The sequence below is a fragment of the Homarus americanus genome, unplaced genomic scaffold (genome assembly GCF_018991925.1).
Source record: "Homarus americanus isolate GMGI-L3 unplaced genomic scaffold, GMGI_Hamer_2.0 scaffold24523, whole genome shotgun sequence".
NCBI lineage: Eukaryota > Metazoa > Arthropoda > Malacostraca > Decapoda > Nephropidae > Homarus > Homarus americanus.
Genome location: NW_024744357.1, coordinates 2,670,544 through 2,690,379, shown reverse-complemented (window position 1 = coordinate 2,690,379; position 19,836 = coordinate 2,670,544). Strand labels below are relative to the sequence as shown.

At 41.8% G+C, this 19,836-nt stretch overlaps 1 protein-coding gene across 2 annotated transcripts in view; it reads left to right on the top strand.

Annotated features, from left to right (window-relative positions):
* The window catches only part of LOC121877895 (ubiquitin conjugation factor E4 B-like), a 119,703-nt gene that overhangs the window by 54,735 nt on the left and 45,132 nt on the right, over positions 1-19,836 (top strand). For both annotated transcript variants that reach the window (XM_042383841.1, XM_042383840.1), the window contains exons 15-18: positions 7,923-8,018; positions 11,420-11,682; positions 13,255-13,372; positions 19,132-19,246. In XM_042383841.1, coding sequence (XP_042239775.1) covers positions 7,923-8,018; positions 11,420-11,682; positions 13,255-13,372; positions 19,132-19,246 — 592 coding nt within the window. The remainder of the gene's footprint in view (positions 1-7,922; positions 8,019-11,419; positions 11,683-13,254; positions 13,373-19,131; positions 19,247-19,836) is intronic.

The following is a 19,836-nucleotide window of genomic DNA, read 5'->3' as shown; positions in this document are numbered from 1 at the left end:
GGAAAGAATTGTAAGCACTCTGGAGGCCTATTAAGTTTTAGATTTCAATGAAACTTGGTGTTCACATTTGCTTAGATGCTTGGAAAGGCTTATGCCATAAAGAACAAGATTTATGCATACCGGTACTTGTTATGCATTATGACTCCTCATTCACTGAAAACTTAAGCTCAGTGGAAACCTCATTGAGAAGCGGATTTTCATATAACTTCACTTACGAGTTCTTCTCATGAACCACACTTGATTCTTTGCTTTTGTTTGTTTCCAGTATGCAACATGGCCGATCTGGCAGCCATCTTGGATTTAAGGTACCAAAGTAAAAGTCAATGAATTTCAGTGGAACTTTGGGCATACTGTAGATTTGCTGTGATACCTTGAAAAGCTATTTCATGAGATTCAGTATTAACTTCAAAGACCAATGTGCATGATAATTTTACTATCTCTGGTCCAATTTTGAGCACATTTTACATGATGACTGCTTATGTGATGATAATCACTGTATACATATATCATATGGTTTCTGCATTCTGAATGGTTGACACTGATACTTGACTATTCACTTGACTATTATTCGATTTAGCAATATAAAATTTTTAACATCCTTTCTTGTTTAACATTAGATCAGAATTCGGTTTAGCGATGTTCGACTCACTATGATGGGGGGAAAACCGGGGATGGGGTGGCCTGTGAAATAGCATGTTGCCTTTCTTACATGTATTGAAATTATTAAAGTTGTGGAAAAACCATTACAGTACTCTAATGTGGCTTAAAATATAACACAGTAAGTCCTCGCCTAACGTTGTCCGAGTTAACGATGTTTTGTTATTAGGTCAAAACTATTTCTATCCCAACCAACAAAAAATAAAACATGTAATTTGTTTTTATGTTTTGCAGCCAAGCTTTCTGTGCTTTGGTTTATTCTTGTGCTTTATACAATTACCAAAACTTTGTTTAATGTGTTATACCTTAAAAAAAAAAAAAAAATTATGTGCTGTGCAGCATATACATTAACTAAAGTTGGGCTTTCCCCTTTCTGATGCTTGATTATCTAAAGCTTAGTTTCAAGCATCATAGGTTTGTGGGGTCTCTTGGTGATGGTGGGAGTAGCAGAAGAATCGCTACTATGCTTGGTTACTATTATATACAGATTCACGAAAGGATGACACGAATACCGACGAGTAAAGAGGGAACACTGCACTCGCACCGAACACTGATCAAATGTGGGAGGGTGGGAGTGTGCCTTGAGTAAAAGTGCATTACTGTGCGTCTGCAGAGAAAAATGGCTGCTCCAGGGTTGTTATGATTTAAATCAAATGATTTAAATCACACGATTTAAATCAGAGTAAAAAAATCATGATTTAAATCAAAATGATTTTTTTACTAATAACTGTTTTCTCTTTTTATTCTACATGATTGAAAAGTATATGCAATGCAGCAGGCTAATAACATCAAGATGATTAAAATGCTAAGACCAGGATATGTTCCACCAAATAGACATCAAATTGGAGGGTCTCTTTTGGATCAAGCCTACGATTCAGTGATTAAGAATTATTCAGAAGAACTTAGTGGGAAAACAGTTTGCATGGCCATGGATGGATGGAGTAATGTCCGTAATGAGCCTATAGTATGTATAACTTTAACAGCGGACAACCGTATTTATCTTGTTGACTCTATAGACACAGAATCAAGACACACAGCTGAATATCTGTTGAAATTAGCTGAATGTGCTACAAAAAAGTGTGAAGACAAATTTGGATGCACAGTAAGAAGCTGTGCAACAGATAATGCTGCTAATATGGCAAAAATGAGAAGTGAATTCGGACATGATTAATCCATTATAACACATGGTTGCTCTGCACACCTGTTAAATTTGCTTTCACAAGACCTGCAAATCAAGAACATTAAGGAGCACATTACTGAAATCATTAAGTACTTCAGAAATCATCACATTCCAGGATCTTTGTATAGAAGAGCAGGAGGAACAATGCTAGTAATGCCATCAGGCACACGATGGAACACACTGACAGATTCTATTGAATCTTATTTAAAGAACTGGGAGACCCTTGTCAAAGTGTGCGAAGAAAGTAGTGAAGACATTGATAAGAAAATTGAAAGGAAAGTTAATGATAAGGCATTGAAAAGAACTGCAGAAGACTATTTAGAGAGACTTAAGCCTATTGCTGTGGCATTGTACTGTGTCCAGAGAGAACATACCCTATTAAGTGATGCTGTAGAAATCTGGGTTAAACTGAAAACTGATATTAAGGAGTATTTAACAGATAAGAAGGATATGGATAATTTTGAAAAAAGTATCAAAGTAGCATTGACACCTGCCCATTTTCTAGCTAATGTGATAGATCCAAGGTATCAGGGCAGACATCTGACTCCTGAGCAGCGAGACATTGCAGAACAGTATGTGTGCGAGTCTCTTCCACATTTCCTTTCAACATTAATGTCCTTCCATGGAAGAAGTGCACCATTTAAAGAGGTCTATTTTGGTAAAGATGTTGCAAAATCTCTCTCACCCCTTGCTTGGTGGCAGTATTTTGCCAATGATACGACAGAAAATGTAATGGATGTTCCTAGGCAATTATTTACAGCTGTTGCATCATCAGCAAAGGTTGAGAGAATTTTTTCCACATGGATTTGTACACTCAAAGGTAAAAAATCGCCTAGGACAGGAAAAGGCATCTAAGCTTGTCACAGTATACGTATAAGCATTTCAATGTTCAACTAAGCTACTTTAAATGTTTTGAACTATTTTTGTTGTTTACAGAATGAGAACATTGTGTTGACTTGAAGTTATTACCGGTAATTCTTAAACTTGTTACTAGTATTATTTTTTTTACAAAATGAGATTATTATTCTGTTGACTTGAAGAAGTTAAGTTATTAATTTTTGAAACACTGTAATCCTATAAGAGCATTTATGTTAAATTTCATTATTACGTTTGGATTTGTGCACTCAAATACTGAAATGTAAGATATGTTACCAGTTTTCTTTAATTTTACAAAAAGAATATTATTGTTAAAATCCATTGGTACATCTACTGCATAAATATCTTAATGCCAATTTTCTGTTTATTATCATGAATAAACTTTGGTTGAAAAATACTGTTTATATGGTTGAAAAATACTATTTTAATGCAATTAGTAAAAAAAAATTGAAAAAATCGATTTAAATAAAAAAAATCCGATTTAAATCAAATAAATCGATTGTTTTTTTTGTTTTTTTTTAAATCACGATTTTTTCCAACCCTGGCTCCAGCTCACTCCTAGGCTGCACCTGGCGCACAATTTGAATTATTGATCGGGCCAACATTTGGATAAACGAATATCACCTTCGGATAGCAAAATGAGATACAGTGAAATCCCCGTTAGCCGGAACAATTGGTGCAGAGCACTTCAGGGAGTGAGAGATTTCCGGGTAACGAGACGACTCAAAGCCGGAAAAATATCCCTCATCCCCGGAATTCTCCGGGTAACAAAATTTTTCTCAGAATTTCCAGAAAATGCACCTGATTTTCATCTCTCAAACCTGGAAAAAAAATCCCCCCTCCCCGGAATTTTCCGGGCAACGGAGAAATGTTCTTGGAAGTTCCAGAAATTGCCCATTACATCATCTCTCGAACCCGGAAAAATATCCCCCATCCCCGGAATTTTCCAGGTATCAGGAAAATTTCCTCCGAATTTTCCAGAAAATGTGCCCCTCGGAAAATCATTCCCAAAGTCGGAATTTTCCGGAAAATTCAGGCTTTGGGAACAATTTTCCGAGAAAATTTCAATTCCGGCTAACGGAGATATTACTGTACAAGAATAGAGTACTGTATTAGGATAATCATTCAGATAGCGAGAGATACCTGTAGTGTACTGCTTCCACAGTGCTTGTAATAGGCTTCTTGCTGCTGTAACCAAGTTGGGCTCTTATCATAATGGATTAGCCTACTTTCAAAATCACTGATCATTCTTACACCCTCATTCATAAAATGGGATTTTAGGATTAATCCCCTATATTTAACCAAAGGACATTTTATCAAAGCCTTGATAAGTTGACTCATGTACGAACATTATAGTGTATTGACTGATTAAGTGTTCACTACCAGTATTTGCAGTCATCACCCTCATCATATATTCATCCCTCTCATTCCATGAATTTGGATTTTGCAAACTTTGTTAACTGAATTTATGATGTAAATATACAGTGTTGAGTTACACAAAAGTTTAGGCTTTGTCTTTTACCTAAGAAGTGATGACAAGAGAACAAGGGCTGGCTACACACACACAGTTTTGCTTTCATTTTAACTATGAAGTACATAATTGCACAGTTATACCTGAACTTTGCCTTTGCATCCACACACTACAGTTCACTGGTCAGTTATATATGAAGTACAGCATGATAAGCATAAAGAAGTGCTCCTGGCTATTGTAGCTGTATCTTGTTCTTTAAAACAGAAAAGAGAAAGTAGATGAAGGAGAATGTGTCATAAAAACTAGCTTTTACAGAGAAAGTGATTGTCTCGTTTGAATTTACTAAAGTAAATTGAGTTAAGAGACCGGTGATTGGGGTACAATTACCTTAATATGAAGGAAGAAAACTGTCTGTATCTATTACCCTTAGTTTTTCCTTTGATTGAAAGAAGGGATACCTGCATGTGAGGATCCCTTACTCTCCTACGTGGTTTTAGGCATAGATTGGCGTCTGCTAAGGTAAGGAACACCCAGGTTTAGGGTATATATCTACATCCTTGAAAATTTTTAAATTCTTGCAAATCTCAATGGGCCTTAGAGTAATAAATAAACATCTTGAGTTGTGTGCCATCCACCTCAGCAGGCAATCATGTGACTAGGCTTCGTGTTTCTTGGCAACGAGCCAGTACCTTTGCTTGTCCCACTCTGTGAGAATGTTGTCACATTGTGCAGTCAGTGACGCCGATATGAACTCTATTTTCTTTGATGAGGATGTTCCTCATTATACTGATGAGCCAATGGGAATGGACTACAATTTGAGTGATTCTGATCATGTTGATGACCCTGATTACCCAGATGGTGAAAAGGAGAGAGAGTGATGTGGATGACCCTGACCCCATGCACCCAACTCCATCACCAAGTGCAGGCTCAAGTGGACATGTCGATTCAGATGAAGCAAATGTCAGTGATCCTCAATGAGACCCTTCACAAACAGGACCTTTTCATGGGTGGCCCTTATGGTTGTATTCACCTGTGCACCAGAAAAGGAAACAAGTGAAAAGTAGGCCACCCAGGGGTAATGGGAGACTAGAGTGTCTGTCTCCCGCTTTCACAGCTCCAGTCCAGACAGGCATATGCCCCCCCCTTCCTACAGGGAGAGCCTGCCAATGCTGAACCTCCCTGTATTCTTCCTTGGCAACCCCCATGTCTCTTCCCAGTCCCGCCACACCGCTGCCTGTTTCACCGCGCACGTCGACCGCACCACCCCTCAGGACATCAACAAACACGTGCCCTTGATCGCCGCAGACAAGAACGAGGCTACAGTCGCCGCTCTGATACCAGAGTGCCGGTTGAAGACTGGCTGTGGATTAGTGGTGATGTGATAGTTGTTTTGGTATCACATTAATTGTTTTAATTAAATTCTGGAACTGTTTAAGTGGCAGGGTTTGATGTAAACACTTGGCATTTTTCTTTTATTATCTAATCAGCTATATACACAGATATAATCTGAGAGAATAAATTTTGAATTTTCTCCTGGGAAGTGTTGTGAATAACACCGATTTAACACTTGAGTTAAGTGTCTGGCTTCCCTGTCCAGTGATAGTAGTCTACTGCCTTCTCTGGGTGCCAGAGAGCGAGCCAGTTGTTTGCTAAATCTGCTGACCTGCGCTCGACATTTGAGAGAGTTGCAAGCCAAGTTATCTATCGTGAATAACATGTTGATTCACTTGGTAAATAACTTGGTGAATAAGTTGGTGTTATTCATTTAGGTGAATATTTATATAAAGCACATGTGCTGTTATAGTGATACTTTTGTAACGTCTTTCCACAACTTTGACAACACTTTGCAGACTGACTTGGTGAATAATGACAGCAGAGAAGTAATTTTTTTCCTGCTCTTCTTTATTTTCAACCTCATTCAGTACCTAGAGGACCAGACTAACACATACTATATCTTTTTGTTGGCTGGCATGATGCTGTTGCCCCACTCTCGTCAACACCAATGGATGTTTGTGAAATGTAGTCATTCCTTGCTTTGGTGGTGATGATGGGGTTAGTGAAAAAGAACAGTTACAGGGACTATTGGACAACTGATCCCCTGTATGCCACACCTATCTTCAGCCAGGTAATGTCAGTGAATCACTTTACAAACATTCTACAATCCCTACATTTCTTTGACAACAAAGAAAGATTTCTTACAGGGAACACTTACAAAATGAAAAAAAATCATTGTGTTTGATTACTTGAGGGCCAAGTTCAATGAGTCCTTTTACCCCTTCCAGAAGACCTGCATTGATGAGAGTTTAGTGCTGTGGTGAGGCAATTTATCCTTCAGTCAGTACATACCTTCAAAGTGGCATCTTTTTGGTCTTAAGTTATTCATCCTGTGCTATTATGAAACTGGCTGTATTCAAGATATGTTGCTGTACAGGCCCTCTTCAGTTGTCTGGGAAGATTGTACAGATGTTATTCGAACCTAACCTGGATAAGGGGCACATTCTTTATTTGGATAATTGGTATTCCAGCCCAAGGCTCATTCAGTACCTGCACCAGCACATGACAGGTGTGTGTGTGTGTGGCACTGTCAGGAAAAACAGGAAGTGCATGCCTAAACTGCAGTCTCCCAGTGTTGATGTCCTCCATCAGCAAACTCGGAACATTCTGGCTGTGTGCTAGAGGGCCAAAGAGAAGTGTGATGTCTGTCTGCTCACCACCATCCACGAGCACAAGACGTTCCTCACCCACGTCTACCCCAAGACCAGTATGATGCTCTACAAGCCACGCTGTGTCCCTGACTACACCTCCAACATGCATCTGGTTGACAAGTCTGACAGCATGATCTCCAGTATAGATTGTGCACATAAGACCATGAAAGGGTGCAAAAAAGATTCTTCCATCATTTGGACATCGCCCTTCTAAACGCACACATTCTGTATCGAGTGTAAGACAGGTAAAAACTTAACACTCCACGAATTTTCATTGATTGTGGTAAGGCAGCTTTTGGAGACAAGTGTAGCATGATTTTAGACATCATTACTGTATTTAACTTTTCCATAAAAAAAACAGAAATTAACTTTTTGGTAACCAGAGAGGGGATCTTGGTTTTTTAAATGGAAACCACATAGGAGTTTACAGCTACTGTGAGGTTTCTCACAACAGGAAAAACCTACTGTATAGTGATGTGAAAGAGTGAAATACTGTACTCTACAGTAATGTCAAGGAGTCAGTGTCATTATGAGGGTCACTGCCTGATCAGACTTTCTAGATTCTGTTTGTTTCTTCAAGTCTTTTGGATCTGCTCTTTGCAAGTTGTTAATTTTTTCATCACTGTTTCTCGTCCTGCCTCAGGATCTACCTGTACAGTATGTACAGTATGCTGACAATTTTCTTTGCTCTTTATATCTATAAACACTGTTCTCTTCAATACAGTTCAATAAATTCTTTTATAAAAGCCTTTGAATGATTTCTGAAATATAACATTGTTACGAGTGTGACTTGCCACCACGGAGATTACATATAAACTGGAAAAAAAATTTCACTTGCTTCTATACATTCTGTATTAATCATTCAGCTTTGAAATTTTTAGTTAAATTTTGTCACCAACAGATATCACACGGGTCAAAATTTTGAACTGCATAGGTTTAACTGTGAACTTTTGGCGTACACAGTTGAAAATGAGTGTAAAATTGAGTGTGTGTGTGTACCTGGCTTAAGGCTGATGTGATGCTTTATTTACAGGTTGAGGAGATAGAGAGCACTGAATCTCAGTGGGGAAGCTTACCTGTAGCAGCCAGACAAAGGGAACTACTCAAGAAGTGGAAAATGCAGCTGAAGGTAACCATAAGCCTAACACTGTTGCCACCACTCCTACCACCACCCCTACCACACCACCACCACTGTGTTACCACCCACTCCTATCACCACCACTGTGTTACCACCACCCTACCACCATTACTGTGTTACCACCACCCCTACCACCACCACTGTGTTACCACCACCACTGTGTTACCACCACCACTGTGTTACCACCACCCTACCACCATTACTGTGTTACCACCACCCCTACCACCATTACTGTGTTACCACCACCACTGTGTTACCACCACCCCTACCACCACCACCGTGTTACCACCACCCCCTACCACCACCACTGTGTTGCCACCACCCCTACCACCATTACTGTGTTACCACCACCCCTACCCACCATTACTGTGCTACCACCACCCCTACCACCACCACTGTGTTACCACCACCCTACCACCACCACTGTGTTACCACCACCCCCACCACACCACGGTTGCCACCACCCCTACCACCATTACTGTGTTACCACCACCCCTACCACCATTACTGTGTTACCACCACCCCTACCACCACCACTGTGTTACCACCCACTCCTACCACCACCACTGTGTTACTCTCACCACTGTGTTACCACCACCCTACCACCACCACTGTGTTACCACCAACCCCTACCACCATTACTGTGTTACCACCACCCCTACCACCATTACTGTGTTACCACCACCCCTACCACCACCACTGTGTTACCACCACTCCTACACCATTACTGTCCACCACCACTGTGTACACCACCCCTACCACCACCACTGTGTTACCAACCACCCCTACCACCATTACTGTGTTACCACCACCCCTACCACCATTACTGTGTGTTACCACCACCCCCTACCACCATTACTGTGTTACCACCACTCCTACCACCCACCACTGTGTTACCACCCACTCCTACCACCATTACTGTGTACCACCACCCCTACCACCATTACTGTGTTACCACCATTACTGTGTTACCACCACCCCTACCACCATTACTGTGTTACCACCACCTCTACCACCACCACTGTGTTACCACCACTCCTACCACCACCACTGTGTTACCACCCACTCCTACCACCATTACTGTGTTACCACCACCCTACCACCATTACTGTGTTACCACCAATTCCCTACCACACCACCTCACTGTGTTACCACCACCCCTACCACCACCACTGTGTTACCACCACCCCCACCACCATTACTGTGTTACCACCCAATTCCCTACCACCCACCACTGTGTTACCACCACCCCTACCACCCATACTGTGTTACCACCACCCCTACCACCACATTACTGTGTGCCACCACCCCTACCACACATTACTGTGTTACCACCACTCCCTACCACCCACCACTGTGTTACCCCACCCCTACCACCATTACTGTGTTACCACCACTCCTACCACCACCCACTGTGTGTTACCACCCACCCTTCCACCACCCCTACCACCATTACTGTGTTACCACCACCCCTACCACCATTACTGTGTTACCACCACTCCCTACCACCACCACTGTGTTACCCACCACCCCTACCACCATTACTGTACCACCACCCCACCATCATTACTGTGTTACCACCACCCCTACCACCATTACTGTGTTACCACCACTCCTACCACCATTACTGTGTTACCACCACCCCCACCACCACATTACTACTGTGTTACCACCACCCTCACCACCACTGTGTTCCACCACCACTGTGTTGCCACCACTGTGTTACCCACCACCTACCACCACACTGTGTGCCCTCCTACCACCACCACTGTGTTACCACACCACCCCTACCACCACCACTGTGTTACCCACTACCACCATTACTGTGTTACCCACCACCACCATTACTTGTTTACCCACCACTACCACCATACTGTGTTACCACCACTCCTACCACCACCACATGTTACCACCACCCCTACCACCATTACTGTGTTACCAACACCCCTACACCATTACGTGTTGCCACCTACCACCTACCTGATTGACCACCCTCCTACCACCATTACTGTGTTACCACCACCCCTACCACCATTACTGTGTTACCACCACCACCACCACTGTGTTCCCACCACCCGTTGCCACCACTGCCACCACTACACCACTGTGTTGCCACACTCCTACCACCACTGTGTTACCACCACCCCTACCACCACCACTGTACCACCACCCCTACCACCATTGCTGTTACCACCACACCACATTACTGTGTTACCACCACCCCCACCATTACTGCCTCCCTACCACTGTATTCCCACCACCCCTACCACCATTCACTGTTACCACCATTACTGTGTTCCACCACCCCTACCACCATTACTGTGTTACCACCACTCCTACCACCATTACTGTGTTACCACCCACCACCCTACCACCATTACTGTGTTACCACCACTGTGTTGCCACCACCACTGTGTTGCCCACCACTGTGTTGCCACCACCTACCACACCACTGTGTTGCCACACTCCTACCACCATCCTGTGTTGCCACCTACCACCACCACTGTGTTGCCACTCTACCACCACCACTGTGTTACCACCCTCCTACCACCACCACTGTGTGCCACCACTCCTACCACCACCACTGTGTTACCACCACTCTTACCACCACCACTGTGTTACCACCCTCCTACCACCACCACTGTGTTGCCACCACTCCTACCACCACCACTGTGTTGCCACCACCCCTACCACCATCACTCTGTTGCTACCACTACTACCACCACCACCACTGTGTTACCACCACCACTGTGTTGCCACCACTCCTACCACCATCACTGTGTTGCCACCACCCCTACCACCACCACTGTGTTGTCACCACCCCTACCACCATTACTGTTGCTACCACTACTACCACCATCACTGTGTTGCCACCATTCTACCACCATCACTGTGTTGCCACCATTCTACCACCATCACAGTGTTCCCTGTTACCACCACCACTACTACCACCATCACAGTGTTACCACCACAGTGTTGGCACCACTACTACCACCATCACAGTGATGCCACCACTACTACCACCATGATAGTTGGGCCACCACTATTACCACCACCAGTGTTACCCCTATAGAATGTCTGCCAACAATGTATAATGTTTCTGCTTTTCCCACAGTTGTGTGTGTATGTTGTATGGAATTGCACTACACTATATTGTATATAATTGCTGCTTGTATGTCTGAGGAAGTCCTTAATATGACTTTGCTATCTCCACAAAATTAATTGTATTTTGACAATACTGTTCTGTATGCAGTGTTCTCATTGTTTTGTTTTTTTGTCACATTTCAGTAAAAAATATAAATCCTATTCTGATACCCTCAGTTTCTTATCATTTGCATATTGATGTGATAATTTGAGGACAGGATGATAATTAACTTATTTTACTGATGCAGAAACTCAACAAATCAAAATTGTGTGCTGATGCTGGACTCTTGGATGAAAACTTGTTGGAAAGATGTATACATTTTTATGCCGGAGTGGCTCAGATAATCTTGCGAGCATTAACTGGGGGACCAACCACCTTAGCTCCTTTAGGAGTATCACTTGCCGACACTGCCACAATACTGCCTCTTCCACCTGATTTGCCGGAGCTGTTTGCTGCGCTCCCTGAATGGTACCTGGATGACATGGCCGAATTTCTACTCTTCACACTACAGTAAGTAATGTTTAACCAGTATTTTTAAAGGATCCAATTGGATCAAAAGATGCATGATTCTTGTCGATACACCACACAATTATAGCATGTGGGAGGTCCCTGCCTTTTCTGTTGAAACTCCATTTTGCAGAAGCTCTGTATTAGCATTGGTCCTTTGGGGATGGCCCTTCAGAGAAATCAGGGTTGGCTGATTTAAACTAAAGTTTAAACCATGGGAACTTCGTGTTTTCTTCTTTCCTTGTGGTTATCAGCATATACCTGGATCACGAAGTTCCCAAGCGCTTCGTAATTCACATCTTCAGGGGTGAGTACAGACTAAGGAGAAGTACATAACAAGGTATATATATACAGAGGAGGGTGAGATCAAGTCCACAATGGTCAGGTTATTAGGTAGTGACCCTACTAATCTTCAAAAAGCACCGCAGCAGTCGGTAGTCAGGTCAGAGGGTAAGATGACCCAACTTTCTCACCTGGTTACAAATCTTCTTAATTACAAAATTTTCCAGTTTGTACATAGCATTATTCAAATTCATGTTGACTGATTCGGTATGTTTAATGAGACTGGATTCTATAATGTTCCTTCTGTCAATTGAATTACAAGGTAATATTGAGGAGGCATTATCCCAGTCAATGCAATGCTTATTATCCCTCAAATGAACAAACAGAGCATTGGATTCCTGGCCTGTCCTAACACTATATTTATGTTGTTTAAGTCTAGTTACAAGATCTTTACCTGTCTGGCCTAAGTAAAACATATTACATTCCTTGCAAGGAACCTTATAAATGCAGCCACCTGTATTGTTGGGGGAGCTCTTGATTAACATTTGTTTAACAGTGCATGAGTTTTTAAATGCCACATTGACGTTCCATGTTTTTTAGTTGTAAAGGAATTTGAGTCTGAAGCAAGATGTTACCTCCACTGAAAAGACACAGAGACTGATTCCTGTATGGTGTGTTGACAGGCTGTTAGGCGCTTAAAAACTAGTTTCCCTGTACTTAAATTATGTTAAATAATTGTTAAAATTACTAAAAAATTTAATATAAGACTTTTAAAATTATTGAATAGTACAAACTTCTTGATATTTACGAAAATAAAAGGAATTTAAGCCCTAGAACCAATTACTGTATTGGCGGACTATCACGACAGCTAGTGTGAAGCTGCATGTTGAGGGGCGCTCGTAAGGAATTCGTTAATCGAGGGAATGCTCGTTAACCGAAGTTACGAATCTTATGGAAGGTAATTCGTTAACCGAGGCGCTCGTTAACTGAGGATCACTGTATAGCATAATAGAGAGTTATAAACTTGGTTAAAAATATGGTACTTACTAAAACCAACATAATACTAGTAGTATGTTTTAAACAGTGGTTTTTGTCAACCTTGAGAGATATATATATGAAGATTTGGATATACTGTACAAACATAGAAACCTTTGTCCAAAATGACCTTGATTAATGATAAAAATATACTGTATTACAGTATAATTAAAGATTTGATCCCATCTTTTCATGAATGGAGCATTGGTGCAAATGCTGTACTTGTAGAATTATTATAAAAGTTTCTTGTACCAACAGGTATGTTCCCAAAGTGCCCCTCAAACACCTGGAAGATCCCATCATTACTATGGCCATTGTTCTCCTGTGCTCCCCTTCACACATCAAGAACCCCTACCTCACAGCTAAACTAGTTGAGGTGAGTTGTTCATACATGGCAGTTTTCTCTCAGACGGTAGACATAGTCAAGTATTGTAATGTATTGTTCTAAAATTTTATTGTTGTATATTTGTAGAGTGTCAAGATATTGTAGTGGATTGGGCAACCTATTTTTCTTTGTAAAAAAGTCTTCACTTCACTTCTGTTACCACTCATGTTGAGCAGCCATCTTACAGCTGACTCTGTGTTTTGGGCAGTTCACTGGTTCCATTAACATAAAATAGAGCACTAATTTCAAGAACCTTTTTTCATCAGAAAATTCCAATACTTTTTCTTTAATGCAGTATTGTACTCAGGCATTTTTGCATAGCAAAAAGTATTTACTATTGATCTCAGAATATCTCCTAATTTCAAGTGTACATGGCTTCAAAATGTCTTCTTTTCTTCTTTTTATCCTCTTCACCACTGATCATTTCGTTAGCCGCTTGGGTGATCGGCCATCTTCTCTGTAACGCACTGTTGGCAAGTACTGGGCATGCACCGGCTCCTGAATGTACCTGAACCCGCTCCAGTGTTGGTCAAGTCTTGTCTTAGAAGAGCTCACACTCGGTACCGTCCTGCTTACTTTCTGGCAGATTGTTCCAAGAGTTCACAACCCTCCTCCAAAAAGTTTGCCCTCTCACAGTTTTCTGGACTTGCGGCTTCTTCAATCTTGAGCTGTAACCCCTTGTGGGAGGCGAGGCATCCGCCAGCTCAAGTAGGACACTTTCGACTGAGTAGTGCCCCTTGAGATGCTTTACACCTCAATTAGGCCACCTCTTGCCCGTCTGTAGTATAAAGCTAGGCAAGTTCAGGCGCTCCAATCTCTCCAGGATAGCTGAGGTGCCGAGTGCAGGCACCAGTCTGGTGTCCCTCCTTTTGAACATTTTCAACCAACTGACAATCCTAGCATATCTAGAGAGGACAGGCGGGGTGACAGTACTCCAGATGGGGAAGCACTTCACTCTTGAAGATCATTACGAGGACGGACCGTCTAGATATGAACGACCTTTTAAGACAATAATTTATTTGCCTGATTTACCTTCTTCGCAATGGCCGAGAACTTCAGCTCATTGTCAACATACACACCTAGGTCCTTCTCATTCCAGTCTCAAATAGTGCAGTTTCTTCGTCCGTTGGGACATATGATCACGCCTCTTTACCGTTGAGTACGCCCCAGTGTATCCTCTTACACTTAGTGACATTGAATCTCAGCCGCCATTTCTTGACCATTCACAAAGCCCCAGAGATCCTTCTGCAGCTCTTCACAGTCAGCTTGGTTTCTTGATTTCCCGAAATAACTTGGCATCATGTTAACCATTTGTATGGAGGTGTACAAAAGTCAGGCATGTCATTTATAAGAACAAACAAACAACAGGGCCCAATACACTGTCCTGTGGTACCCGCTTGTAACAGGTATGGATGATGATTTCGTACCCATTAATCACCATGCACTGCTTGCAGTCATGTAGAAAGTCTCTTATCCACGCTAGGACATTTTCCCAAATTCCGTACTTCAGTTTGATTTTCAGCCTTTAAGAGTAGGTACAGTGTCGAAAGCCTTGGCAAAATCTAGGTAAAATATTGTGATGTTACCACCCGTTCAGAATATGGGTCCAAATATCTAATACCTTGAGCAATTGTGTTAGGAGTGACCCAGCATAAAACCGTGTTGGCAATCCTCTACAAGGTTGTTTAAGTAGTAGATGTTCCATTGCGGCATCTCTGATAATACTCTCAAGTACTTTACATACTATGTTAGTGGGTGTGATCGCCCTTCTTGAAGGTAGGACTCACATAAGCCACTTTCAATTCACTGGGGACCTTTTGTTCATCCAGGCATTTTACAACCAGGATCTTCAGGGCTCGGCAAGCTCGTTGAACAACTCTCTTAGCACTCTAGGATGCACCATGTCAGGGCGGGACTCTTATGGACCTTTAGCCTGGACAGTTTATTTCTAATACCCTCTTCTGTAGACACAATGTAGGTCAGTGCTGTGTCGAACCGTCTCTCCTCAAACGCGCAGGAAGGTTAATTGCATCCTCTCTTGTGAACACAGAGAAAAGCTGTTCAATGCCTCAGCTTTATCCTGAATTAGGAATCTGCGTAACTACCATCTTCAAGCCCCTCAGGTCTGATAGTCCTACTCTCATTTTAATTTCGACTTTTGCATAAGCGGTAAAACACTTTAGGTTTGAGAAGCTTGACCTCGCTTAACCAGCCTCTAAAACTCCTTTCAGCCCTTCTACACTCTATCTTTGCTTGGTTTCTGGCTCTTGCATGCATCCTCTGTCTGTTCATTGTTTGACCCAACCCACGTCTTGAATTTCTGGGTTTTCTTCTTAACCTTGTGTCGGCCGCGCATGGTTCATGTGTAGGGATCCTAAATGATTCTAGGGCATTGGGTTTGGTCTTGGGTATATGTTGTCGATCAAAATGGGTCACTTTACAAGTTATGATATTCAGCGTAGTGTCTGCGTTCTTGTGCCTTAATGGAGTGGTAGTTGATACCTCTCATCTCTTCCCTCATCTCGTTGTAATTTCCCTTGTAATATTTGCACCTTGGCCTGGCCTTATCCTCAACTAGGTAGCAGTTAAATCTGAATGACAACACTATATGGTGACTGGTGCCAACTGGGGCAAGATGTTCCCAGTTTGGCCACCATACCACCTCCTCGTTTGTTATGATGAGGTCCTAGTATGGCTTGGGTGTTTGCTCCCCTCTGTAATGTGTCAGGTCTCTAACATGTTGGAACAGAAAATTATCTCTCAGAGTTTTCTACAAAAGAGTAGCAGGGGTTGTTCAGTCATTTTAGGTGAAACTTCGTTTCTCCAGTCGATAATAAGCCATAGTTAAAGTCCCCATGATAAGGAGGTGGCTAGGGTTGAGCATCACTGCATTGTCTATTAAGGCTCTTAAGTTCCTTTGATTTAGTGGGCCACAGTTGGGGAATCTGTGGGCTACCCAGCAATACTAAGTAAGTCCCCTCCTTTTAATTTAATTTTCGCTTGGACTCTTAAAAACATCTCTCCTGTACCTACATACAACCTCTAAGGTCTTGCCTAAGCGTAGATAACCACCCTCTGGGATTTCTTGAGAAGGTTAAGTAAATGAGTCATATCCAGCAATGCTAGACTCATTCCTAAAGGTTGATTCTCCTGTTCTTGTACAACAATTCTAGCTCCTACAATATCTGGTTGGTGTGCCTTCAGTAGTGTTTGAAACTCTCTCTTATCAAGGAGCGTGTCAGTATTAGTGTACACATGACATTCAAATAAATTTGTTCTCATTAACGTCTCTGCTCTTAGTCGTAACTCCATTTCCCCATTCTCAGTAGCTGCAGCATTTGCTAAGTACACTGTATTTTGCAGGGTGTGGTTAGAAATATCTTTGTTTACACGGGCTCGCCTCCTCCTGTCTGGTGGCGGAGCTGGTGCCACCTCCGGGTGGGGGTAGGCGGGTGGAGGTGCTGCTGCCCCTGGCCTGTGTCGGCACACTTGCTCACTACCCTCCCCTGAATATAACCCATGTACACCCGTCCCGACCCTCCTTGACTCCTCCCTCTTCTGCTTCAAGCCTGGGAGGCTTCTTGTGCTGTTCCTCTGCATTACCGTGGAATCTGGGTGAATAGATACACCCGAGATGCCTCGCTCCTTGCTAAGTTTTTTGCCTGTCAGATAACCTCCATTTCCTCCGCTCACTAGTGTGATCCTGAGGCGAGGCTTATCCCCCTGCTTTTCCCAGCCTCCTCACATCCTGAGGGTTGATGGCATCTCAGAACCTCTGTACAAATATTTTGAAACTGCAAAAAAAAAAAGTTGTGTGAGCTCGCTATGCTGCCATGTTCCCCACCCACAATTTCTTGAACCCCCTTTTGATATTCTTGGATCGCCCTTGTTATGGGGCAGTTGGTCGCCACGGCCTCTACAAGTAAGTCTGAGCTACCCCTTTACCAGCATTGTATACTTTGCACAATGGACTTTTGAGTTGCCTCTGTTGTGTTACATGAGTTTATTAGTGAGTTTCCTCTTACAACACAAGCTAATGAGGAGAATGCATTAAAGTGATTGTTTGAATTTTATGTAAAAAGAGAGACAGCAGGTTCCTTAGGCTTGATAGCCCATTAGGGGCAGTGTAAATACAGCTTTCTCAATACAGTACTAAGCCTTCTGTACATCATGGCTAGACTCCATTCTACTGCCTCTAAAGTTAATCACCCACTCTGCAGCTGGGTTGAAAGGGGGTGCCCTACTCAGAGGCCAATTACAGGACTTGCTAGTGACTGTTGGGTAAGAAGGTGAGTACTGTATTCACCTTGCTGCTGCATCCCACAGCTTCTGTTAATTTTAGGAAGAGATTGTGAATTTTTCCTGATGGTTGTGAATGGATATGCAAAGATAAACTTCCATCTGTTGAAGATACGGTATGTTGTGTTTAGGAAAGAAAAGATGACTGCAAAGAGGTCATCAAGTGGAAGTGACCGCAGTAGTGCAAAAAGAAGCCGCAAAGGCATTACATTGGATATAAAACTTGATGTTTTAAGAAGGTATATCATAAATTATTTAATGTACTGTATTGTATGTGTTTATAAATGTTTATTTTCATTCATAAAAGTGCTTGAGTTACTTTTTGGGCGAAAAAAATTCCTTGGGAAGGCATCTCGGTTTAATGGAAGTCAATGGGAAATAGGTTTTTGCATTCGGAATTTCTGTCTGGTCAATTTTCAGGGGCCTTAACCCTTCCATATCACGGGTATGCCTGTACAACCTTTTTCTTCTATATTTTTAATTTCCTTGTTCTTATTTTTTTGCCCCCTACGCCCCGTTGTGGGTCGTTGAACCTGTGCCCAGGTGGGCTAATTCCGTAAAAAAAATAAATAAAATAAATAAATAAATAACCGAGAGGATGATGATGAGAAAGGAAGGAGCTCTGCTGTTTGTTTGTGCAATATCTGCTACTTTTTTTTTTTAAATATTATTTATGATATTTAGTGTTTATTACAGTAGTTTGGAACAGCTTATGCAAATTTTTTAGTCTTTGGTACCAAACTAATTTTATCAATTTAAATCAATTAAACAATAATTTGCAATATAAATTTCATGATGTCTTCTGGTACCTAACCTTTGAGCTCAGATATCACCAGTTCCTGTGATGAATATTGAAACAAAAACTAGAGTCTGTCACACCTATGCTCTTCAGAGTATAGCTGCTGGCAAAAAAAAAATAATAATAATTCAAATATGAAAATTTTGCATCATTTTAATTCAGTCCTATGCATACAAAATGTTGATGGAGCTACTTTTTTTTTTTTTTTTTTTTTTTTGGGCACTCCCTACATCCTTGTGTAGGTGAAGCACAAGCGTTCTAGCGCCCAACAGGAAGCATGCTAAGTTTATGCTTGCCTTTATGTATCATGAGTTAAGGCGTGAAAGTCTGAAGAGTCAAGGGCGTAGAAGCCTGAAGAGTCAATGGTTTATGTCTTCAAGTTATTGGAAGCTCCAACAACTTGTCCTGAATCACAATTCGCAACTTTCGATTTACAGGTACCTACTTTACTGCTAGGTGAACAGGGACAAATGGGGGCTAGGAAGTATGTCAAACAACTTCCACCGGCCGGGAATCATATCCAGCGACATCCCCTCTGCGAAGGCAAGAGCGGTGCCCTCTACCACCAGCACCCCCGTGATGGAGCTACATTATAATTGGATATTTTACCTGGCAGATTCTGTTGCATAATAATTTAATTTTTATCTGGCAGATGCTGTTTATGTTGACACCATCAGTGCAGCAACATGTGGACACCTTACACCAACGTATACTTCATCATCCATTGGCTGTACATCTCCCAGTTGCCCTCATGAAGTTCTACACAAGTGAGCTTTTATTTGATGTTTGTCATTTGTTAGAGGACTTGAGTAAACAATTCCTGAGAAAGGGAAGAATCTGATTTTGGCATTTATGGACCTATAAAGAAATACTACATGATACAGTAAATTGAAAAGTTAACTGGGAAGTATAGGGTAAATGGGGTGGGTGGATGTGTGCTTTTTCACCCCTTTATATATTTTCTTGGCAGGTTTGAAGATTTTATGATTAATGAAAGTACAGTAGTCTGTTTATCAGTAATGTACATATTTTAAGAAATGGGGAATTAAAAAAAAAAAACTTATGAAAAGAACAACACTTGCTTACTGAATACTGTACAGTAGTCTAATAAGATTTGCTATAGGCCTACTGAGAACTAAGACACTTGAGTATGTAAGTAGGTTGTGGCTGATTGGGTGTGGCTGCATTCGTCAGGTTGTTGTTTCTCTCATGTACAATACTTGGATCATAGAATATATGGTCACTGTTCAAACCATAATGTGTAGGTCTGCGTCGTGTGTTTTATTTTCAGTGAGGTGATACTCCTATACCTTATGATGGTAGCCATTGAGTTATGTCACCTGTCAGTTCCTTAAAC